Source organism: Schistocerca americana, chromosome 3 (assembly GCF_021461395.2).
Source record: "Schistocerca americana isolate TAMUIC-IGC-003095 chromosome 3, iqSchAmer2.1, whole genome shotgun sequence".
Lineage (NCBI taxonomy): Eukaryota > Metazoa > Arthropoda > Insecta > Orthoptera > Acrididae > Schistocerca > Schistocerca americana.
Genome location: NC_060121.1, coordinates 459232913 through 459259261, shown reverse-complemented (window position 1 = coordinate 459259261; position 26349 = coordinate 459232913). Strand labels below are relative to the sequence as shown.

The window sequence follows — 26349 nt, the reverse complement described above, 5'->3', positions numbered from 1 at the left end:
TGCGCTGCACGGCCTGGTGAATCCTGATACCTTCTTCATCATGCCAGTGGGAAGGCGCGAATCCGTCGTCTTCCAGGGGAACACTTCCTTTGACACCTGTACTGCGGGACGGAGACGAGCTGGCGGCGGCTTCATTATGCTCCGGGTATCATTCACGTACTCTTCCATGGGTCCAGTGGAGCTCGTGCAAGGCATCATGATGGGCCAAGAAGAATTGTACACTGGTTGCAGACCACGTACACCCCTTTCTCAACAAGGGAGAATCGATAGAGGTACTCAAGGTACCCTCCGCCACACACCGTCAGGTGGCTTTCGGAGTATGGACGTAGATGTAGATGTAGAAGATATTATGCCATGTCACAAGGCCAAGAATGTGATGGTGTGGTTCAAAGAACACAGTGGCGAGTTCGAGTTCATGAGCTGCCCCACAACTTGCCAGATCTGAAACCGATCGAACACATCCGGGATGTGATTGAAAGTGGCATCAGAGCTCATTACCCCCTCTCCGGAATTTATGGGAATTAAGTGACTTGTGTTTGCAGATGCAGTGCCAACTTCCTCCAGTGACCTACCAAGGCCTCATTGCTTCCACGTCACAAATGCGTCGCCGCTGTTATCTTTGCCAAAGGTGGACGTACCGGCTATTAGGCACGTGGTCATAATTTTCTGGCCGATCAGTGTATATTACACACATGTATGTTTCAAATCACATTACGAAATACCATGTAGACAGTTACCTTCTTGTCTTGGAGGTAATGTGTGCAAAATTTCATCAAGATCGGAATAAAACTGTAGATTTCTATGGATTACAAATAAACAAACGGACATTTTCTTTAAACAGATATATATATATATATATATATATATATATATATATATATATATATATATATATATAAGATCAATTATATCTATGATAAGACTAGCTAATGACACCGTTATCCTCAGTGGGGGCAAATAAGATTCACAGGATCTGTTGAATGGAATGATTACAGAACATGGACAGAGAGTAAACCGGAGAAAGTCGAAAACAATGAGAATAGCGAGAAATGTAACACCATAATTGGTGATAACGAAACAGACGAAGTTAAGGAATTCTGATATGTAGAGAGCAAAATAGCTCACGACGGACGAAGCAAGGCAGATATAAAAAGCAGACCAGCAAGGGCAAAGAGGGCATTGCTGGCTGGCCAAGAGAACTCTACTGGTGTCAAGCAATGACCTTAATTTGAAGAAGAAATTTCTGAGAATGCACATTTGCAATACAACATTGTCTGGTAGTGAATCACAGACTATGTGAAGACCAGAACAGAAAAGAACCTAAGAATTTGAGATGTGCCACAGAAGAACGCTGAAAATTAGGTGGTCTGATAAGGTAAGACATGAGGAGGCTCTCCACAGAATTAGCGAAGAAAGAAACGTATGGAAAACACAGACAAGAAGAAGGGTCAGGATGACAGGACAAATGTTAAGGCACCAAGGAATGACCTCCATGGTACTAGAGCAAGCTGTAGAGGGTAAAAACTGTAGAGGAAGACACAGACTGGAATACATACATCAAGTAGTTGAAAACATATGTGCTACTTTAACATGAAGAGGTTGACACGGGAGAAGAATTCGTGGCGGACCGCATCAGACCATTCAGAAGATTGATGACGGAAAAAATTCTTAAATCACTTAATAAAGGCAAGGCCTCCGGTCCAGATTGTATTCAAGTCAGATTCCTTTCAGAGTATGCTGAATTACAGGCCCAAATCAATAACGTCGACTTGCAGTAGGGTCTTGGAACATATATGAGTACTGTGTTTTCCAGAAGTTCTTTCGACACTATTCCTCACTAGCGTCTTCTAACCAAATTGCATGCCTATGGAATATCGCCTCAGTTGTGCGACTGGATTCGTGATTTTCTGTTAAGGTCACAGTCCGTAGTAACAGACGGAAAGTCATCGAGTAAAACAGAAGTAATATCCGGCGTTCCCCAAGGAAGTGTTATAGGCCCTCTATTGTTCCTGATCTATATTAACGACATAGGAGACAATCTGAGTAGCCGTCTTAGATTGTTTGCAGATGATGCTGTCATTTACCGTCTTGTAAAGTCATCAGATGACCATAACGAATTGCAAAATGGTTTAGATAAGCTATCTGTATCGTGCAAAAAGCGGTAATTGACCCTGAATAAAGAAAAGTGTGAAGTTATTTACATGAGTACTAAAAGAAATCCGCTAAATTTCGATTACGCGATAAGTCACACAAACCTGAAGGCTGTACATTCAACTAAATACTTAGGGATTACAATTATAAGTAACGTGAATTGGAACGATCACATAGATAATGTTGTGGGTAGAGCAAACCAAAGGCTGCGACTCATTGGCAGAACGCTTGAAAGGTGCAACAGGTCAACTAAAGAGATTGGTTACACTGCGCTTGTCCGCCCTATTCTGGAGTATTTCTGTGCGGTGTCGGATCCGCATCAGGTGGGACTGACGGATGAAATCGAAAAAGTTCAAAGAAGGGTAGCTCGTTCTGTATCATTGCGAAACAGGGGAGATAGTGCTACTGGCATGATACGTGAACTGGAATGGCAGTCATTAAAACAAAGGCGTTTTTCGTCGCGACGGGATCTTCTTATGAAATTTCAATCACCAATTTTCTCCTCCGATTGCGAAAACATTCTGTTTGCACCCACCTACATAGGGAGAAATGATCATCACGATGAAATAAGAGAAATCAGGGCTCGTACAGAAAAATTTAAGTTCTCGCTTTTCCCGCGCGCCTTTCGAGAATGGAACGGTAGAGAGAGAGCATGAAGGTGGTTCATTGAACCCTCTGGCAGGCACTTTATTGTGAATAGCAGAGTAATCACGTAGATGTAGATGTATCCCGTCCTTGCTCGCATATACACATGTCACACATATTTAACATACTTCACACATACCTGTACGCATATTTCACCTGTACACCTCTAGTGAATTTGGCCCTGCAGTTAGTTCTCATAGTGCTTAACGTTTATGACGTCATATGTCCTAAGTTTTGTGACGCACATTGATATGATTTTAAGGTACATTCATTGGCATATGTGGATGCTGCCTGCGTAACATGTTGCAAACAGGATCGTCAGCAAAGAAGTAATAAATTTAAAGGTCATGCATTACGTGGAAATTTTTCGCGCATCTCAGCGTTTAATGACGTCATATTCCTTAGCAAATGATATAATTTTGTAGCGACATTTAGCTGTTTATGTTGATACTTTCTGCGAAATGTGTTGCTAATAGAGTTAGTAGCAAAGAAGTCATAAATTTAGTCGTCATACACGGTGTGGCAGTTTTTCAAGCGATTCTGCGTTTATGATACCATATCTTTTGAAGTAAGTGTCGTACAATGATATAATTTTGCAGGTATATTCAATCGTAAATGTAAATACTGTCTGCCAGTTAGTGGCAAAGAATAAATTAAAACATCATGCCTTACTGCGACAATTTCACTGCATGAACAGCGACTATATTTAAGCGATAAACTTTTTACTTTTCGTCATTTTGTGGGGAATGTCAATGAGAAAAATTTCCATTAGGGTTTGAAATTATGTGTAAAATCATTAAGAACTCTCATTCTCAAATACCGGATGAATAAAGTTGGGAAATCGCGCGTGGTGGTATACACTTCTTTTTCATCCCCAACCCTTTGATAGGTAGCTGGAGCAAGCGATGTATGTGCTAAGTTCGGCTGAAATCGGTCCAGTGGTGTAGGAGAAGGTAGGGAACATATACGCACACATACATATATACATTTTTATAACCTGTTGAGTCTTGTCTGTGACTTTCATCTGCTTAGCTTTGTAATTGCCACACGTATTCTTCATTTCCATTAGTAGCTTGATCATAATCACAGGGATTAAGCTAGAGTTCAAGGGTACTTACGCCTGCATGTATGAGAGGACGCTGATGTCTGGGTCACGATCAGAAGAGGAAGCTATTAGGAGGGGGGGGGGGGGGGGGGAGAGGGGGTTAGCCCTTTTTAGTCAGAGCAGACAGCACAAGCGGTGGGTGTTAGAACTTGTACCTTCAGCGAAAGAATGCATCAACCCATCCCTCCGAAACTTGTTGGATTGTTTGAGACGCATTCGAGTAAATGGAAATTGAGCCTGAGGCCCTCCATGACTCCCTTACAGCGCTGGTCTGGGACGCCATTGAGCAGATATACACGCCTTGGACCTAACCATGATCGACCTGCATCCAATGTGGGCAGCTCTTAAAGTATCATGAATCAATATGGCTCCCTTTCACATTCGCTTTCTGGCAGAGTCCTTGCGACGACGGCTCCATTTCACATTCGCTTTCTCGCAGAGTCCTTGCGACGACATGTTGCCCCTGTCGTCAGGACGAAAGCGAATACTAAAGGATAGATATCTCTAGTTCAGTTGCTCCTCGGAGCCCACTATCAGGATACTGTACAGTATCTCGTTGTGTTGCCTTGCAAGAGGTTGCTCTTCCTGATGGTAAAATTCTCTTTTCGCAGACTTTGGTGCAGGAGCTGGTCGCAAGCGTGACGAACACGTTGGGCTACGTGGCACAGCCTAGTGATTCTCACGTCACGCGCGTCCTTCGCGGCATCGTATCATTGCTTGCCTGCACTGCAAACCAGCCTGCGTGTACCGAGGCAGCCTACAGCCAGTTCCAGCGCTACATGGCCAATCCGAATGACCCAGCCAACTGGTGAGTCTACAGTCTTTATCCACGCAGCGTACAACACCGACGAGTGGCATCAGTACGACCACACGTGACGTGCATCTTCTGCACTGTGTTGATCGTGCTGTATGGTACGAGTCTTGGACTGGCGAGGCATATATACGTTGTTCGCCACTAAAATTGCGAAACCATGGGGGCAGACTGCAACCAAACAGCAAATTGGCGAGAAGTGTGCTGCATGCTTGGATATGCAGATGATTAACATTTCAGTGCAGCTATACAAAATGGGTTCGAGTAACTGATTAGGAGAAATTACGCTCCTGGTTTTCTCATTCAGAATCCGCGTTTTAACGTTGTTTGTTAATGAGAAGATCGTTTTATGCCACTTGTAAGAAGAAGAAACCTGTATCAATACATGTCAAAGAAATATGTTTCAAATGGCTCTAAGCACTATGGGACTTAACAACTGAGGTCATCAGTCCCCTACACTTAGAACTACATAAACCTAACTAACCTAAGGAGATCACACGCATGTCAGAAATACTTGAAGTATATTAAATGTATTTGCAGTTGCGAATACGGACTACCATGAGTTGCAGAATGGAATGGCGACAATGAAAATTTGTGCCAGGCCGGGAATCGAACCTGGATTTCCCGCTTATCACGAGCTGTCACCTTACCATCTTGCTATTCGAGCATAAGTCACGGCCAGACCCAAACTTCCATATGTCGTGGACCATGTTCCTAAAACCTGTACTCGTACATCCATTATGTATACTCACGTCCAGGCGAGACATTCTACTTAAAAGTGCTCCCCCAGTGTCGACGGATAAATACAATATTGCAACGCCTGTGTTATTCTGACACGCATACATCTCAGAAAGAACACTGCATCGTAATTCAGAATAATGCAGGCACTGCAATACCGTACAAGTCAGAAATCGGCTGAGGCCTACCATATCTGCTGTTTATAGTTTCGCTATATTTTTGCTCGCGTTCGTCGAGATCTCAGCAGTTTGAAATCTATGGGTTCAGGATCTGAATAGCGCCTGAGAGGTCAAACATATTGTTTGTTCAGACGAGCAGGATCTTACAGCATGTCACATACCTCGAGTCAAGAAATGGGCTTGTTTGCAACAGGACAAGTATCCTCATGGATAGGACTATGACGTCTAGAGCGTCAGCATGACGACCATTAGCGCAGCTGCCACTGACGTGGTAGGAGAGAGATCAGTGCGAACATTAGCGCTAATTGTAAAACGTAAAGTTTCACGACCGGAAAAGTCACGGTTAATAAAATATTCGGGGCTATATCGCCGTGGTCGAATGGATTTCACATTATAAACCAACCTTTTGTCCCCGTCTGCGGAGGACAATTTCGAGGGGAATCATTGCTGCTTTGAGTCTGCGATTCACACCCTGGCTCACTACTGACTACACTATAATGGAGCACCAACAGCTTTCGCAGTGTCTTGTTGACAAGTTGTGTCCATGACTTGGTGGGGTCTGTGCCATACCCGAACCCTATGAGCAGGTGCTACCAATCTGGACTCATCTGGCCAGCCACGGTTTCCCAGTCGTCTACGGTCTAATCGATATGGTCATGAGCCCAAGAGAGGCACTGCAGGCGACATCGTGCTGTTAAAAAAGGCACTCCGTCAGTCGTCCGTTGCCATAGCCCATAAACGCCAAATTTCGCTGCACTGTCCTGACGGATACGTTCATCGCACGTCCCGCATTGATGTCTGCGGTTATTTCACGCAGCGTTGCGTGTCTGTTAGCACTGACAACTCTACTCAAACGCTCCTGCTCCCGGCCGTTAAGTGAAGGCTGTCGGCCACTGCGTTGTCCATGGTGAGAGGTAATGCTTGAAATGTAGTATTCTTTGGACACTCCTGACGCTGTGGATCGCGGAATACGAAATTCCCTAACGATTTCCGAAACTTAATGTCCCATGAGGCTAGCTCCAAATCCATCCCGCCTTCAGAGTCTGTTAATTCCCATCGTGCGGCCATAACCACGTCGGAAACCTTCTCACGTGAATCACCTGAGTACAAATGACTGCTCCGCCAATGCGCTGCCCTTTTATACGTTGTGTGCGCGCTGCTACCTTCATCTGTATATGTGCATATCGCTGTCCGACGATGTTTGTCACCTCAGTGTATGGCGGGCAGTGTGGTTGGTGTGACATCACAAGCTCGTTGGGGGGGGGGGGGGGCTGTATTTCTCGTGGGCCCCGATTCAAAGTATGTGACGTCACGCCATTTCGCGGGAGCATGCGTAAACAGAATTTTGCTGCAGTCAGTAGCGAGCCAGGGTATGATTCGGACACGCAAGGAAACTACGATCCCCATTGAAAATGTCCTCCGCAGAAAGGAACGAAACGTTGAGTTGTAATATGACATCCATTCGATCACAGCGCAATAGCCCAGAATATTTTATTAATTACAATTATTAAATCCAACAGTGGTGCGCCCAATGATATTACCAGATACAGAAATCACACAACGTCGTCTTTATGGACGACTGCCTGTTTTACACACACCATCACGAGGGATGTATACCAGACTGGAGGCTCTGAAGAAAACAGACGTTGCCAGATTGCGTTTTCCATTGGCATATAACCCCAGCAACTGGCGTGATGGTTTTGGATGCCATTGGGTGCATAACACATTGCCGGCAATTTGGACAGCAGCCTTTACATTTCTTACGTTACATCTCTGGCTGTCACCCATTTTTGAGACCTGTGTGACGTTACCATTCAACAAGATAAGGCAAGAGCGCATGTTGCCCTTGCTTTGCTGACTTACCTCGACAGAGGGGGTGTTCGACTGTTGAAAACTTCTTGTCATGGGTTACCGAGGCTCTGCCACACCACAACTTTGAATCGGGGCTACGAGAAATACAGGCCCCCCAACGAGCTTGTGATGTCATCACAACTCGTCAGGCACTATGACTGATGTCCTCTGAGAGTTGAAGTAGCATCAAATGACATTCCCGTATCTGTCACCCAAGCTCAGTGCGACTAGGTGCCCATTTGTATTAGAGACATTGTTGCTGGCACTCACAAATAGAATCACGTGTTCTTTCCACTATGATGCATATGCAAAATAATTAACATTTCCTGATTTGCCATCCTTCCTGGTGTTGCGGTTTTAAGGGCCAGCAGTGTATGAGGGGATTTGCACATTTCATTTGCTGCTGTCAGCGCCGTTATCATTTATTGGTCCATTTTAATCCCTTAGATGTACATGGACCTGCTGAAAAGTATTGTCTCGAATTTTTATGTGAAACCTCTTCAAACTTTTCAGATAAAACAAACTTTATTAACAAGAAGTTAATTCCAGTACCTGCAATATAATATTCATTTGCTTGTAGCTCGATATTTCTGCTCAACAAGCTCGCCTGTTTCGGCTTAAATCTTCAAGTGCACGTATGGGCTTTGGTAATAATGAATCTTATTTGCAACATACTTATGATCAAGAACGCATTTTCGTAGATTACAGTTCTTCTTGCGTAGACGATCATATGGCATCCAAGGGGCCCGTCGTGAGCTGCTCCTTACGAAATAATATTATTACAATCACGTAGCTGTTATAATACGAAATTCTTCGTGATAATAATTGTTTGACACCTATTTGACAGTTGGGATCCTTAGATGCTATATGTTTGCAGATTTATTTATTTATTTATTTATTTCCTTTGGATGTCAATGATGGTGTATTTGTTGCATATATTTTATACGGTTAAAATGTCTTTGTATATTTGTTATCTGTGATTTCATATGTTTATCCTTTTTCGCAGTCGAAAATTTGAATAAAATTTTCTAAGTAGAACTTGTGTTTCAGGTAAGTTTGTTCACCGAGTAAATCGTTGGAAAATGTTTCGCTGGATTGTATATCTTTAGTTCTTCTGTGGACTTGAAAATGGCACTGTAAGCCAAAACAGACAAGCTTTTTGTGCAGAAATATCTAGATACAAACAAATAAATATTACATTGCAGCTACTGGAGTTGACTTCTTGTAAACTATATTTCGATTTAGTTCATGCTTCAGTCCCAACTGACAAAAAAACGTGATTAACATTCTACATCTTTATTCTTCACCTCTATATAGTTATTTCTCCATATAGTCACTATGGTGACAAACACATTTTTCCCAACGAGTGATCAGTTTGTTGATAGCGTCACCACAGAATATTTGACTTCGTTGAAGTAGCCACAACACCAACTCTGCTTGTGACGCTTCATCGACATCAAAGTGAAGTCCTCGGAGGTGTTCTTTAACTTTTGTAAACATGTGGAAATCGGATGGGTCCAAGTCTGTACTGTGTACAGAATGACCAATGACAGTGAACACAAGGCGTGGGATTGTTACAGGTGTCGCAGCGCTCGTGTCTGCTTTGGAATTGTTATGTTGAAGGAGATGGTGCTCCACGTGTGGACAAACTCTTCGCATTCATGCTTTCAGTTTTCTGAGGGTTTCTCACGCACTGACAGAGTTACGTTGGGCACCACAATATTACATGCCCTCTAGCGGCGAGGGTTGCAACTTGCATCAGCGAAGCAGGAAAGTTGACCGAGTAATAGGAATGAGTTGCAATACCTCAACCGATAGTAAGGACAGAATAAAAAATTCAGAGTCCTTACTTTTCAGGACGCCCCAGTAGTACTGGTCAAATACGGAAGAGACAGAGAAACAGAGGGATAAAACACAGGCAATAACAATTTAAGTTTACAAATTATCATTACAACCAACGAGTAATAAACAGCACAGTTAATACAGTACAAATTAGTAATGGTTTGAACTCCAGTCTCTTATAATTGTTCAATAAGATTTTTACTGAACAAAATCAATGTTCCATTAGGTATGATTTAGCCTTGTTTATCAGGGTAGTTTTATTTCACTGTTGTTTCAAATGAATATTCGGGTTATTGAATGCTTTGGCTCTTTTGTGTGGAACATATTTCTAATACAATACTGTTTTAGACTGAGACATGTGGATATTGCAGGTGCTTTTCGTGTTACGACTGTTGATGATTTATTTTGTCATAGTTCCCCAGCTCTGATTTGAAAACAGCACGGACCCCAAACATACAGGCTGGGCACACTCATTTTCAGCTGAAATGAAATACAGATACATTCTTCACGGTACAAACAGTTCTGACAGCTTTACCTGCATTCAAAATAAATTTTTGTTTTTGTTGGCCATGTGTTTCCTCATAATATTAATACATACCGAAGAAAAAATGGAAATATGCGTCATATGTCACATCAAAAACAAAACACATTACCATGCCTAATACAGTGTAAGAAAGTCGTTGGCATTCAAAACAGTTTTCAGTCGTTTCTTGTACGTACGAGGGCAGTTCAATAAGTAATGCAACACATTTTTTTTCTCGGCCAATTTTGGAAATTTCTTGTGCAATATTTTCAAACATTCCCGCTTCGTCTCGTATAGGTTCATTGACTTCCGACAGGTGGCAGCGCTGTACGGAGCTGTTAAAATGGCGTCTGTAACGGATGTTCGTTGCAAACAACGGGCAGTGATCGAGTTTCTTTTGGCGGAAAACCAGGGCATCTCAGATATTCATAGGCGCTTGCAGAATGTCTACGGTGATCTGGCAGTGGACAAAAGCACGGTGAGTCGTTGGGCAAAGCGTGTGTCATCATCGCCGCAAGGTCAAGCAAGACTGTCTATTCTCCGCGTGCGGGGCCGGCCGTGCACAGCTGTGACTCCTGCAATGGCGGAGCGTGCGAACACACTCGTTCGAGATGATCGACGGATCACCATCAAACAACTCAGTGCTCAACTTGACATCTCTGTTGGTAGTGCTGTCACAATTGTTCACCAGCTGGGATATTCAAAGGTTTGTTCCCGCTGGGTCCCTCGTCGTCTAACCGAACACCATAAAGAGCAAAGGAGAACCATCTGTGCGGAATTGCTTGCTCGTCATGTGGCTGAGGGTGACAATTTCTTGTCAAAGATTGTTACAGGCGATGAAACATGGGTTCATCACTTCGAACCTGAAACAAAACGGCAATCAATGGAGTGGCGCCACACCCACTCCCCTACCAAGAAAACGTTTAAAGCCATACCCTCAGCCGGTAAAGTCATGGTTACAGTCTTCTGGGACGCCGAATGGGTTATTCTGTTCGATGGTTTCCCCATGGTCAAACGATCAACTCTGAAGTGTATTGTGCTACTCTTCAGAAATTGAAGAAACGACTTCAGCGTGTTCGTAGGCACAAAAATCTGAACGAACTTCTCCTTCTTCACGACAACGCAAGACCTCACACAAGTCTTCGCACCCGAGAGGAGCTCACAAAACTTCAGTGGACTGTTCTTCCTCTTGGACCATACAGCCCCGATCTCGCACCGTCAGATTTCCATATGTTTGGCCCAATGAAGGACGCAATCCGTGGGAGGCACTACGCGGATTATGAAGAAGTTATTGATGCAGTACGACGTTGGCTCCGACATCGACCAGTGGCATGGTACCGTGCAGGCATACAGGCCCTCATTTCAAGGTGGCGTAAGGCCGTAGCATAGAATGGAGATTACGTTGAAAAATAGTGTTGTGTAGCTAAAAGATTGGGGAATAACCTGGTGTATTTCAATGCTGAATAAAACAACCCCTGTTTCAGAAAAAAAATGTGTTGCATTACTTATTGAACTGCCCTCGTATTTCAATGGAAGCGTATACCATTCTTCCTGCAAAATAGTGGCAAGTTCAAATAATGTTGATGGGGGTGGGAAGTCTCCAGAGTAGACCAGAAAGGCCCAATAATATCTAAATCTGGTGACTGTGGTGGCCACAGTAGATATGACAGTTCATCCTCGTGCTCACAAAACCAGCCCTAAACGATGCGAACTGTGTTAACAGGGGCCCTGTTGTCTTGGAACACAGTGTCACCATTGGGGAACACACATTGTACCATAGTATGGACTTGATCAGCCAGAATGATTACATAATCCTTGGGTGTAATGCTAACTTGCAGAGTAATCATGGGGCCCATGGAATACAACGACATGGCTGCCCATGTCATCACCGAACCTTTGCCATATTTTATTCTTGGGATGTAAACTCGGCCACAGGTTGGAAACAGCGTGCAACAAAACTCATCCCAGCAAATGACACTTTCCACTGCTCCATAGCCCACGCTTCATAATTTCGGCACCACATTTTCCTGTTACAGGCATTTGCGTTACTGATGACCGATTTTGGAATTCCAGGTCACCCTCCAGTTCCCGGCTTATGGAGCTACCTTCGTGTTGTTTTGGTGCTGGCAGGATTCGCGAGTATATCATTCATTTCTCCAGTGACTCGTGCAACTATCGTCCTCTTATTTTTCTCATAATCCTCTTCAATAACTGTTCGTCACGATCACTCGACATACACTTTCGTCAACATTGTGACTGAATGGATGATATTTTCTGCTTTCTAAGTACGTGGTATAAATCTCCAACAAAGTGCCTCATGAAACAACAAACATTTCGGCCACCTTGGTTAGGGAAGCACGCACGATACGAGCACCAACAGTTTGCCCACTTTCGAATTCGTCTAGCTCCGACATAAAGCATTCACAACCAGGGCCGGATCTAGGAGTTTTATGAAGGGGGGGCAAGCTTCAATTAGCCTCCCCTTCTTTCACTCCCACTCATAAAAATCAAAAATTTTTGAGAGTAATTTGGGTAATACATTTCGAAATAAATGTTACTATCTGGCAACATTAACTTATTTTATTATATGAATTAACGTCAAAGAAAACTAACATAAACAATTTTAAAATATACAAGAATTTACCATATATCTCACACAATAATCAATTTAAAACTTCGCTTTCCGAGCTTCTTTGGCTGCAAAAACATTTATGATATCATCATAGTTTACACAAGCAGCTTGTTTGTGCTCTATGTAGGTTATACTGAGAGTTGTTAATCTTTATTGAGCAGTCACGCTCCTCAAATGATTTTTAATTAGTTTCAGCTTGCTGAAACTCCTTTCTCCAGAGAAACAGAAACTGGTATGGTAACGAATATTTTTAAGGTTGTAGTAATGTTGGGATACCCTTCTACCAATTTCTTGTTATAAATCAAACTTAATGTTGAAGATGAAGTGGCATTTTGCAAGTCTCTCTCTATTACTTTCAGTTTCACAAATAAATTCTTCATTGTTTAGATCTTCTGCATAGGCATCAGACAGTTCTACTGCTTTCCCCTTCAAGTCCTCCACTTCCATTTCTTGAATTTGGACACCACACAGAAAACTACATTTTGCACTAATGTTCTCCAGAGCAGTAAACCAGGTACTCAGCTCCATTATCACTCTGTCAGTTCTTTCTGACAGGGACATCCTGAACAAATCTTCCTGTGAATGTTTGCATACTTCATCCTCACAAAGCTCATCGGTCATTTTTTTCTTTCTTCTGATCCTTTTTTCTGGGAATACCGTTGATACCTCATTATCTTCTGCTAGAAATTTGGCCCCAGAAATAGCTTCAGAGTTACAAGAGTCTCTGGAAGTTTTCAGAAAGTTCAAAAGGCCTTGAATGTTTAGAACAGCTTTATCAATTGTAAAGTTTTCTCTTTGCAGAAACTGCTTAACATGATCTATTTTTTTCAATATTGCATAACAGAAACAAGTTAAGGCAATAAATTTGAGTTTTCTCATATTTTTTGAAATAGACCATGCCTCTGTTTCTGGTGCTGAGAATTTGTAAGTTTTAATTTCTTTCAGAGCCTTTACAACTTTATGAAATTGCTTATAAACTGCTTCAACTGCTTCTACTCTTGCAGACACCTAGTCTTGCTTTGGGGTTTTAATGTTACGGGTACATGTTTTTGTAAGATTTCCCATCTTGATGTGGAACCCACAAAGAACAGATACAAACGGTGGACAGTTCCAAAAAACGTTTGGATTTCAGCAGATGTATCGCCTGCATGTGCTCCTACTAAATTTGAAGAGTGAGCAGCACATGGTACGAAATAGGCCAGATTATTCTTAAGTATTCTTGACTGGACCCCTTCGTACTTTTCAACCATGTTTGTCCCATTCTCATAAGACTGACCTCTGCAGTATATAATGTTCAACCCATCTTGTATTTTTTTCAGTATTTCTTGATTAAGAGCTTTCCCTGTTTTGTCTGCAACTATAAAAAAGTCAACTAAACTTTCCACAACCTCTGAATCATTTGCCTTGACGTGGCAAACTATTTGAGTCATCTGCTCATTGTGGCTGATATCTGGAGTGCAGTCAGACATCAATGAAAAGTACGTAGCATCTAAAATATCTTTAATTATCTTTTGTTTTATTTTGTCGGCAATCAAGTCAAGGAACTCGTCTTGTATACATTTGGAAAAATAGCTAATCTGCCCTTTCTTGCGGCGTTCAGTATGCAGACGAAGGGGGACACTATAGTGTGATATATGATCAATGTTATTTAGAAATCTCCCACTCTGTGGGTCACCAAATTCACCAACTTCTTTTGTTTCTCCAAACGGACTTCCTTGCTTTGCTAGAAAAACGACAGCATCAATAATACAGTGCAACACTGCTCACCAGTGAGATTTCTCTTTTTTTATCTCATCTTACAGCTCTTTATCAATGCCTCCGCTTCTGAGATAAGACTCTAGAGCCTTCCAAGAGCAAAAACAAAAGTTATGGTTTGGTGTATTTTCATGGGCAGGCAATTTTTCACTAAGCTTTTTCCAATTAACAATTCCTTCCTCTTTAGCTAAGAATGATTTTGACTCAGAGTCTGAGCTTAAGTGACAAGATAATCTGCAGGGAATACAATATAAAGTGTTTTTGCTCTCACTTTTAACTAGCCTGATCTTTTAACTTTTGTCCCATTTTTTAACTGCTATAGAAACCAATCCTTACTTAAATTGCGACCTTCTCTATAACTCTTACTGATGTCAGGAACACGTTCGTTTTCTGCTCTCATTTTTATAATGTTACATTTTTCAGAGTCAGAAAACCTCTTCGGTCATGTGCCAGGATCGTTAAAGTCAAACTGATACTCAGAACACTGCTGAACACTAGCTGATGTTCCAGGAAGTAGTGTTTCACATTCCTTCACAGTGTCATCTATTACCTTAGTACTCGGGCCATTTTTCGGTTTCACCTGCAACCAAAAAATACATAATCCATACTGAAATTGAAAGATTTACCGTCTTTGAGTAATTTGTTTACGTTCTTCTCTGTTGTGGTAGTTTTACAGTAACTGTAAGGGATTGATTCCTGAGTCAATCCATATGAAGAGGTTCAATGAGGATTGCTTGACCATTTGCATCCATGACTGGAAGAGCAAAACACGGTAGGAGCAGCGCTAGCTTCCAGGGGATATTCCATAGAATTCTCTAGGACAATGATCCCTTTCTGAAGACGCTCAATTCCTAACAAACTCATTACCAACAAGGAGTTACACCCCAGTTTTTCTCCTTTTGGAAGGCGTCATTTGACTAGTTTCGTTACGAATCTGCCCTCAGATGCCACAAGATAATTGACTTCTCTGGTGAGGGCGAGGTTTACTGCTAAATGATCATGTATTCTGCGAGCGTTTGTCTAATGTTAGTGAAGTGAGTGCAAGGAGCAGCTTAGTAGCAGTAAGTAGACTGCTTCTAGCAAGTGCTTGGACTAGTAATGTATTCTTTGTTCTATATAATATTGAAAACGCCTATTGTGTACGGATGGAGGGGGAGTTTGCCACGGCCCAGAAACATTTGGAAGTTATGTTGGTCAGGTCTACAGGGTTTAGGTAGATGCCACATGCTGCGATGGGGTGAGGCACCTAAGGCGAAAGATGTGGCACCTTTGGTGCCTCTAGAGCTGCCTAGGAGCCATAATGTCGCAGCACCTTCAGAACTTTCTGACCTGACCTGATTTATAATTATCTGATAGTGCAATGACGATCAGTTGCAGGATTGCAAATCTCTGGTCAGATGGTGAAAGTGGATACTGGCCACAGGGTGATCAACTTAGGCCTTAGAAACATGTTTGAGATCTTGCTTATTTCTGAGGGTACATCTTAGTCAGCATGGGGCTCCTTATCTTTCGAGAATGGGACTGACAAGTGGATTTATTGTTCATTGGAAGTGTCAATAGTAGACTGGTAACGGAGTTCAGCGGGGTGTCTAATCCATGATGTAAAGGATGCTCTGCCACCAGCTACTAAGGGCACTCGGTGCAGCAGGCTACAAACCATTGCTTATGTCAGCAGGATCGACACCTGCTGCCTGGGTTTAGAAATTTTCCTTGGAAGCTACAATACGGCTGACCAAAGTGATCAGTGTCATGCGAGGTGGAATCTGAGTTAACATTTCACTGCACTGTTCCCAGAACCAATCTCGTTTGTTTGATTTGGAGCCATGTGGAGGATCTAAGTCAGAGGCTTATACAATAGTTTTTTTTAGGATTTCCAATGAATAATCCTCATAGATTACTTGGAAAAGGGCAGAATCGTAACTGGACACTATTATTCTTCATTGTTGAATCGTCTGAAACTTTCGTTGGGTGAAAAAAGAGCAAGTTGGCACAGTTAAGTATGTTCGTTCACCAGGATGATTCCATCCCACACATCAACGATAACAACGGCGAAAATGCATGAAATGGGCTTTTAATTGGTTCCTTCCACCTTAGCCCTAAGTGACCTCTTCCTGTTCCCTGCCTTGAAACTTTGGCTTGCTGGATACAAATTTTCATCAAATGAGAAAGTGACGGTTGCAGTTAATGAGTATTTTGCAGAGCTTGACAGAACCTATTTTTCTGATGGGATGAAAAAGATGGAGGATCGCTAGACTACGTGTATATCCCTTAAAGGAGACTATGTCGAGAAGTAAGGTGAGTTGTTACGAAACAAACATTTTTTATTATTTTTTACCAGCTTATCAAACCACCTTCGTAGCTGGTGCGTACCACAATTAGTAGCGAAAATTGATACAGGTGAAAGTGTGCGAGGGAAAGGAGGGAGGTGGGGGCGGGGGGAGTATGAATAGGTGAATGATATAATGATATGTTGCTTGTGTGGAAAAATGTTCACGAAACGGCCCTGCCTTATAGACAAACAAAAACTAAGCAATGTCAAAATGTACATAACGATGGTAATGCATGGAACATCCAACGAATTCTAAAGTAAATTTGTATCAACAGATCTCACAGAAAATCCTAAAAAGTTTTAATCTTACGTTGAGTTGACGATGCATCATGGCCAACTGTCCAATCACATCATGGCCAACTGTCCAATCACTTAGAGACCATACTGGCAGCGAAACTGAAGATGGCAAGGGTACTACTGAAATAGTAATTTCTGTTTTCTAAAACTGTTTCACTGAGGAACATCGTGCTGTGGTTCTTTCATTGAATTATACCACATGAACACCAATATTAGAGACGCAGAGATGGTGACAGTGGGATAGAAAATCAACCTAAATCGCTCAACAGGAGAAGGTGACTGGATCTGACGGAACAATTATGTAGAGTATGAGGAAGAATATGTCCCTATCTAGCAACAGTTTCATTGTGGGTCACTGGTGGAATAAACGTTGCAAGTGGCTGGAAAAACGTGCAGGTCATTCCTGTTTACAAGAATTGGTGGCGAACAGGTGTACACTACTATAGGCTTATACTGCTGACGTTAATTTATTCCGAATTTTGGAATGTGTTTCATGCTCGCCTATTATGACATTCCTGGAGACTAAAAATCTCCTCTGTAATAATCAACAAGGATCTCGCAAACAATTCTCATCTAAAAACCAGTTCACCCTAGCAGTCCATGAGTCCTGTAAGGCAGAAGATATGTCCTCCTACGGGTGCCTAGGTTGGGTCCATGTTTCTTGACGTATGGTACAATTCCATGGTATCATCTAGTGAACAAAATACTAGCACACAGAATATCACAACTGCTTTGTGACTGTGCTGAAGAGTTTCTAGTAAATATAACACTGTATGTCATTCTTAATGGAGCTTCCACCATACCCCATGGGAATGTCTTAAGGCCATTACTGCTCACAGACTTATTGGAATTGGATTACATCAGAAGCGGTATGAGGCTACTAGTTGCTGCTGCTGATGATGATGTATAGAGAAACTGCAACGCCAGAAGATTGAAGCAAAACGCAGGAATGCCTACAGAGCTTCAGTGCTTTCTGCAAGGATTGGCTGCTGACTGTCAACACACAACAAATATAATATATTCGGACAAATGGGCTAAAATATTACATGACTGCCAAACATATTACTGGAAACAGCTGAAACACTTACACATTTGAGTGTTTATGTACAGAGTGATTTCAAGTGAACTGACCACTTAAAACTAACACAGGAAAACCAGATGACAGAATGATATTCATTAGAAAAACCCTTAAGAAGTGTAGCCAGCTCGTGACTGGGGTAGCTTAGGAAAATCCCGTGCAACCAGTAGGCTCCACTGAGTATGGGACTCTTATAAAGTAGAAGTAATAGAGAGAACAGCCCTACAGAAGAGTGAAAGAAGAGGAATGTGTTTCATTACAGGCTCATTTAGTAAGTGTGTAGGTCTCACAGATATGTTGCTCCAACTTCAGTGGAAGATACTACAAGACAGTTGAACGTGATCATATGATTATCTGTTAAATTCCAAGAATGTAGGACGCTCCTAGAAGAGCCAGTCAACATAAAGTTCACAGAATGACCACAAAGATAAAATGTAAGAGATTCAAGCACACATGAAATCTCCCCAATAGTCATTCTTCCCATGCACCATTAGCAGCTGGAACAGGAAAGCGGACAGTGACAGCGGTACACAAAATACCCTCTGCTACACACTGTACCGTGACTTGTGGAGTGTAAATCTAGATATAAATGGTAGATGTCATGATAGAGAGTGTAATATACAAGGAACTGTGGACTGATGAATTATATAGGGGAGTTACAGCACCATATTCACTCACAAACTGGCACGATGTTAGAGCAAAATGCATACCTCAACATTCCCCTACATTGCAGTTAATGTACATAAAAAATCCAGATTAGTTGCTTAGTACTATAAAACTCCAGCACTACAGGTTTAGAAGATACATTTCAATCTAATTGATCAAGTCATGTGAATGCTCTGATGTGCAGCTTTGTTGGCAGTAGAATGAGTGACATAACTGCTGCCCAAGAATCATGACTGATGAAAGCAGCATATCATCTTCATCACAGGTCCTTTTCAGACTCAGAAACTTGGCTTAGTGGTTAGTTCACAGACTCATATTTAAGAACATCATGGTTTAAAAGTCTGTTGGGTCATCGAAATCTAAATTTTACACAGTTTCTCTAATCTGCTGAGGTGGAAACAAGGAGAGTTGATTTGGAAAGGACATCATCAATATCAGTAGATCAAATTGGGCTACCAACACACATTTTGCATGCAGCCCTATTTTATATCTGCTATCAGCTGAATTCCAAATCAACATTTAACACTCCATATTAATTTCGATAAAAATAAAATACAAACCGAATTTCATAAATAAAAATAAACAAAAACAACAATAAAAGTATATTTTTATCCAAATATAAATATAAATAAAAATCAGAAAAATTATGAATTTATATGAATATGAAAATAAATGAAAATTAGTTAATCAAAAATGTTTAACTGAATGAGAGGCGCTGCACATGAAAAAAATTAAATTTTTTTGAGAATAAATTTTAACATTTTTCTTTTTTATGATACTTTTTTACTATTTGTTATTTTTATTTTTCCTTTTTATTTTTCCTTTTTATTTTTTTAATAAATGTTTTATCTCATAAATTATAACAAATAAGAATATGACTGCTGCCTGTGACAAATTTAAATTTGAAGAAAACACCTTTAATAAAGCAAAAGAGAAAAAATTATTTAAAACCATCTTTAACTATAGAACATTTGAAAACTAAAAAACATAATGAGGGGACTGATATATGGAAGAATGCGGTTATGAATTTATTTTCAGTTATAAAGAAAATAGTATAGATATTTGGGAAGAAATAGAAAGCTCAAATTCTCTCTTCCTTTTGACTTTAAAAATTTTTTGTGGATTATCATGAAAATAATGATCATTTATTATCACATCTTTATTGTTATAATTATGATTTACCCAAAATTATTGTGATTATTGTAATTTGTCAAATATAATAAATAGTAGATTTTTTAAATTGTCCAGACAAAAGATTGAAGGTAACATTTGCTTCTAAATTAGCTACAGAAAATAGGAATCTAAGAAATATGGAATTTTTACTGTAACTCCATGTCTATATAAATGAAATTTAGAAAATCTAGATCTTAATAAACTAATTAAAATCAATAAACCAAATAAAATTGCACAAGCTTCTTTGTTTATGAGAAATTTTCCATTTTTCATTTCTCTTTTACAATCTATAAAAATTTGCTATTTTTATGATCGTAATAGTGTCAAAAAATGGTTCTGTAACTGGTTTACATTCTATTAATACATTTTCTCCTTTTGTGTAGATAATATCTACTAAAGCTGTAATAAAATTATCATTATTTAAATTATCTGTTTGGTGGTTTTGTTTTATTTCCAAGAAGTTTTCTTACAGAATATTTTTTTATTTATGGTACACATTTCATTTTAGCACATTTCATTTTCAGCTTCCATTTAGATTAGAAAAATTTTATTAGATTTGTGTAAAAGATTTAGACATAACACAAGATTTAGCAGGTATTTTTACTAAAGGAGAAATGTGTGAGTAGCAAATAATCATAATTTTTGTATGCAAGGACCAAATAAAGAAGAAATTATTGATTATTAACAACAATAACAACAACAGAAGAGACCGCTTAAGATGGATGAATTGAGTAAAAATCTACAAAAAATTTGCTTGCCAGGTAACAAGTCCAGGAGTTAACAAACAACTTGGCTGCAATACAAAAGACTATGAAATTATGAGCTATTTTTAATGATAAAATGCCTAGTGATACTTAAGTTTGTATAATGTTTTATGGAAAAAGTGTAAATTATGATATTCAAAATAGAATGTAAATGGAAATTTTTTTAAAAATCTTCTTTGATTTTTATATTTATTTTTTGGGAACTTCTAAAAATAACAAACACATTTAAATCATTGATGTGCTTAGTCCAGTTCATAATCAGGGTCATATTTAACAATAGGTATTCTAATTTCCACATTTTCAATAACAGTTTTAGTTTCAATTGATAATGTGTCTTTTATTTCGAATCCAGCATTATTTTTATCACATCATTCAAGAATAACATCGTGGGCACTAGAACTTGAAGTAAAAATAACAGTTAAATATTTATATTTTTGTGTCAATTTTACAGAAATTCTACCAGAGGGATTAGATTTAACTATTTCTAACACTACCATTGAAAAAATATCATCAGAAGGACAGGTATCTTTTCCCTATCTATTATACACAGCCATCATAGATTTCATCAAAGGGCATCTGGGAGACAAACAAAGCTTAACAAAGATCAAATGAAGGTTAACAGAAAGTCAAATTAAAGTTAAACGAAGGGTAAACATTCAAAAACATGGGTGTTAAACTTAAAAATAAAAATAAATTAAAATTTTTAATAATTATCTTTAATTTTTATATTTATTTTTCGAAAAACTTCTAAGAATAATATCTAAAGTTCTATATAATGTTCTATTATATTTGGCAAATTACAATAATTACTATATTTTTTGGCTAAATCACAATCCTCATAATATAGATGTAATAATAGATAATCATGATAATTCAAAAATGTTTTTACAGTCATGTAAAAGAGAGAATTTGACTTTTCTATTTCTTACTGAATATCTATAATATTTTCTTTATAAGTAAAAATAAATTCATAACCGCATTCTTTCATATAATCAATAACCTCTTTTTGTTTTTTGCTTTTCAAATATTCTGTAGTTAAAGATGGTTCAAAATACAAATATTACATTAAAATTTTTCTCTCTTGGTTTATTAAAAAAATTTTCGTCAGATTTAAATTTTTCTCACATGTTGTTGTTGTGGTCTTCAGTCCTGAGACTGGTTTGATGCAGCTCTCCATGCTACTCTATCCTGTGCAAGCTCCTTCATCTCCCAGTACCTACTGCAACCTACATCCTTTTGAATCTGCTTAGTGTATTCATCTCTTGGTCTCCCTCTACGATTTTTACCCTCCACGGTGCCCTCCAATGCTAAATTTGTGATCCCTTGATGCGTCTTTTCTCACATATTAGTCATAATTTTATTTGTTATAATTTATAAGATAAAACATTTATTAGAAATAATAAAATAATAAGAAATTAAAAAATTAGAAAAAATAAAAATGAAAAATGTTAAAATCTGTTCTCAAGAAATTTTAATTGTTTTTCATGTGGAGGCATTTTGATTCACTTAAAAATTCTTAATTTACTGATTTTCATTTATTTTCATATTCAGTTAAAAATTATGATTTTTCTGATTTTTAATTATCTTTATATGTGTTTAAAATATATTTTTTATTGATGTTTTAAATTGAGCCTCACATGAAATGCTTACTGGTAGCTGCATTTTATATCTCCTAATTTCCATCCTCATTCTAGTACAATATGGTGTTTTCCACAGCAAATGATCTCATCAGCTTTGTCAGTCACTTTTTTCATTTGTATTTTTATATGTGAATGAGTAAGCTACTAATGTACTAATATAGTGACTCACTTGAATGCACTGTTATGAATAACGTTGTTTTTTCAGGGTTGACCCAGATATGAAAAGTGTTGTGTACTGCGAAGGTGTGCGCCAGGGTGGTGACGAGGCACTCAACTTCTTGCTGCAGCAGTACCGAAACACCAGTGTCATCTCTGAGATGAATGAAATTGTAACGGCAATCACATGCCAGTCTTGTCATGCAGCTGTCAGGTGAGGAAGCCAAGCTCATCCAAGTGATAGGGATCTTTGATTTTATCTTGATCATCAGGTAATTTGTTCAAAGGTTTTTGTTTACGTCTGATGTACGTTCACTGGAACACCTTCCCACCAAAATATAGAACACCACTTTGAACTCTAGAAAAGAAAAGTATACACACAAACTGAAACTGTGTTTTGTGTTGTGGTTACCTTAACTGCATCTCATTTGCAGTTGATATTTATTACCAGCAATAAGTACCACCAGAAAGTAAATGCACTGAAAAGTGAAACTTTTTTTTTTAAGAATTCCAAATCTTTGAAGAGGCCTCGGCAAGATGTGCAGTTAACTTCTTTGAACAATATTTTTAATGCTCACTTTACTTGAATGAGTACTTCTTTCTTTTTACATTTGTGCCATTGCTATCAGAAAACATCCAGACAACAGCAGAAAGTGATAATATGCTAAGTCAGTTGGCATTAAGGCTTCAAATCTATACAGTGAAATACATGGTTCTTATAAGTTCGAAATAGCTATCTTACCACCTTTAATTGAATTTTCATTGTTTTGCCAAGTCAATTTGATGTTTGATACCAGTATTTTGAAGTTCAAAATTTCCCTCCAGCTGTCTTAAGTTGTACATGATGTTCCTAAACTTTTTCAGGCAAATGTCAAGATGATTTCACACCCACAGTAAGAGTCAGTTCCCTCTCTCATTCTTATCCAACTGATTAAGTACTACATTTCTCAGGAACTCGATGTCCAAGTGAACACAAACTTGTTGTATTAATTCCTTCTCTTTCTAGGGAATCATGGTGGATTTAATAGTACATATCATAAAACTAATCTCTCTCTCTCTCTCTCTCTCTCTCTCTCTCCAGAAACTGAATTTGTTTCAGGAATGGCAGAATTCATTTGATTTGTATAATATGATATGTATGCCAAAGTTAGTCAACAGTAATTCATTACTGAAAGAATTACTTTAATCAATATAACAAAGGCTAACGAATAACTAAACGAATACTGTTTTTGCCTTGTTTAACAAATTTATTATGGTTACTTCACAACCTAGGTTTCTGGTTACAATCCCATTTTCAAGTACTTTACCAATTTAGTTCATGTATAAAGTTTCACCAAGAACCTAAAGTTGATTCAGTGTTATTCTAATGGCTAATTCATTGCATTTTTGTGTGACTTTCACATTTAATATTAGGAAGTATGGTGTGTTATGTTTATTAACTACCTACTTCAGGCAGAAAATCAGAAGTGAGTTACTGGTGTCATGACCTCTGCTCTAACAACGTCAACTAAGGCCAGTCTCAGAGGCTTAATAACATCATCATTCATTGCATACCCTTCACCAATACTATATGAGATGATGTCTTCATTACCTAAAAACTCTAGAAGATTCATTTTCATTTGAAATTAATTCAGTTTTTTGTAATGAATTGTGTCACATTATGACTTTTTATTCCACTGTCAAAAGCTTTTCCATATAATTTTTTCCAGTAGTTCAGAAGTTTTGGGGCTGTTTTAATTAAATTACAGAAAAAATCTTAGTTCGTTCTCTGAGGCAAGTAAAATAAAAACAAATTGTGTAATCAATAACTCAAGACCTGTTCTGAATTTCAACTTACTCTAAACATAGTGATCCATGTTTATCCACAGATATTTTAAGTATAGTTACAATAATGCAAGTCCGTTTGATGTGTCAAGCAATGGAAAGTCAAGTTTGGCATAACAACAATATTATGAAAATTTCAAATTGCTACTCACTATATAGAGGAGATGGTGAGTCACAGACAGGCACAACAAAAAGCCTGCAATGCATTTAACTTCCAGACAAAAGTAGACTGAAGTAGAAAACACATACATATTTACAGAGGCACAAAACACACACACACACACACACACATGACCACTGTCTCTGTCTACTGTGGCCAGACTGATCTGGACCAAGGATAAGAACACCCCATCTTTATTCCCATGAAAACACTTCAATTTGTCCTTCTTAACCAAACATGCTACCTTCCTCAATCTTGACACCCCCCCCCCCCCCCCCCCTCCCTCAAGAATGAGTACATCAGTACCTCCCTCTGTATTGATTGAATCTACTTGCCACCAGCAATACCTCCACTTCATCTGCCTCCCATTTCATACCAAGAAGTCCATTCCATAGAGAATAGCCACCCATGGTTGTCATATCTGCAGTGACAAATAGTCCCTCTATAAATACAGTAGTACCCCAGATTTACACAATAGATGGGACAGAGCGACAACAGTGTAAGTCTAATTTGTGTACACCAGGATCCAATTTTACATATAAATACATACAAATTATGTTCAATTGGGACCATAGACTAAAGAAAACAGTGTAATTTAGAAGAAAAAAGTTTAATAAAATGGTCAGCAAAAACAAATTACATTTCAGTACAGAATTATGCACTGCAATAATGTAAAATGAAGTTATTGTGAAGTAGAAGGCTTCATAAAATGTAACAATGTCATCTGACAAATCAATTTTTTTCTTCTTCTCGTGTAAAATTTCCTCAGAGCACACTAATAAATCTTTTGCTCCCCATCTTTTAGCAGATATCTACATTTCACTGGAATCAATTTTTCTAAAATTTGTTCATCTTTTACAAGTGAACTGAGGCCTTGTGCCAAGTTTGCAACCATCTCTGATCTTCTGCCTAAACTGGGTGGTCTAAAGAAATGGGTTGCTCAATGTTTTGCTCTTGCTCATGCATTTATATAAGCTTATCGATTGTCAGCTCCCGATTATGTGAATCCAACAGTTCTTGAATGTCATCCCCATTCTCCTCTAAATTTAATTATCTGGCAAGACCAAATACTTCTTCAATCAAATTATCAACCTAATCAAGTCAGTGCTGATTCCCCCTGGAATTCAGTGGTAAAATAAATGGACACAGTTTTTTGTGAAATTCATTGCGTGATTATGCAATAGTTCTCAAGGCATCTAAAACATTGAATTGCTTCTGAAAGTCTTATAGAGAAGTCAGTGTTTTGCCTCTTAGTTTCATGAGGATATTCGGATGGTCATCTTGTGTAGTAAGCTTTAAATGTTTTAATGTCTACCTAGTCCATTGGTTAAAGCAGGCTAATTGTATTATTGAATCAAGTGGAAAAACTATGACTTTCACACATGGTTCAAAACTAATTGGAGTAACAGGAGGATGACACAGTGTATCCTCAATTAATAGCATTACTTTAAATGGGATTTGTATTGATTGACAATAATGTTCAACTTCAGGTATGAAGTAATGATCAGACCAGTCCTCAAAAAGGAAATTGTTACCCAAGCTTTGGCATTCAACTTCCAAATTACAGGCAACCCAGCTTTAAATATATTTTTAAAACTCTTGAATTTTCTGAGAAATAAACTAAGAGAAGATTTAATTTACAATTATCTGATGCATTTGTACCAACCACCACTGTCAGTCGATCTTCAGCCACTTCAAAACCTGGAAAGATTTTCTCTTCATGCACAACAAAAGTTCTTTTAGACATGTTCTTCCAGATCAGATCAGCTTCATCTACAGACATGGTTTGGCTGATATAGCTACCTTCTTCTTTTATTGCTTTTAGTTCCTCTGGATAGACCACTTGCTACTTCTCCAGTTTCTGGGATGCTGCGCCAATTACAATGACCTCTGAATTGGCTAAATCAACCATTATTTACTTAAAACACTTTATCTTTTGCTGCTTCCCCATTTTCTTCTTTCAGTCTCTCAATAATCAGATTAGCTTGAGAGCATACTATGTTTTGATCAACAGAAGAATTTTTCATTTT

The 26349-nt window shown here is 38.9% G+C and overlaps 1 protein-coding gene across 1 annotated transcript in view; it reads left to right on the top strand.

Moving 5' to 3' along the window:
* The window catches only part of LOC124606154 (aminopeptidase N-like), a 191009-nt gene that overhangs the window by 100595 nt on the left and 64065 nt on the right, over window positions 1–26349 (top strand). Inside the window, exons 12-13 of the mRNA XM_047138119.1 lie at window positions 4513–4709; window positions 22385–22549. Coding sequence (XP_046994075.1) covers window positions 4513–4709; window positions 22385–22549 — 362 coding nt within the window. The remainder of the gene's footprint in view (window positions 1–4512; window positions 4710–22384; window positions 22550–26349) is intronic.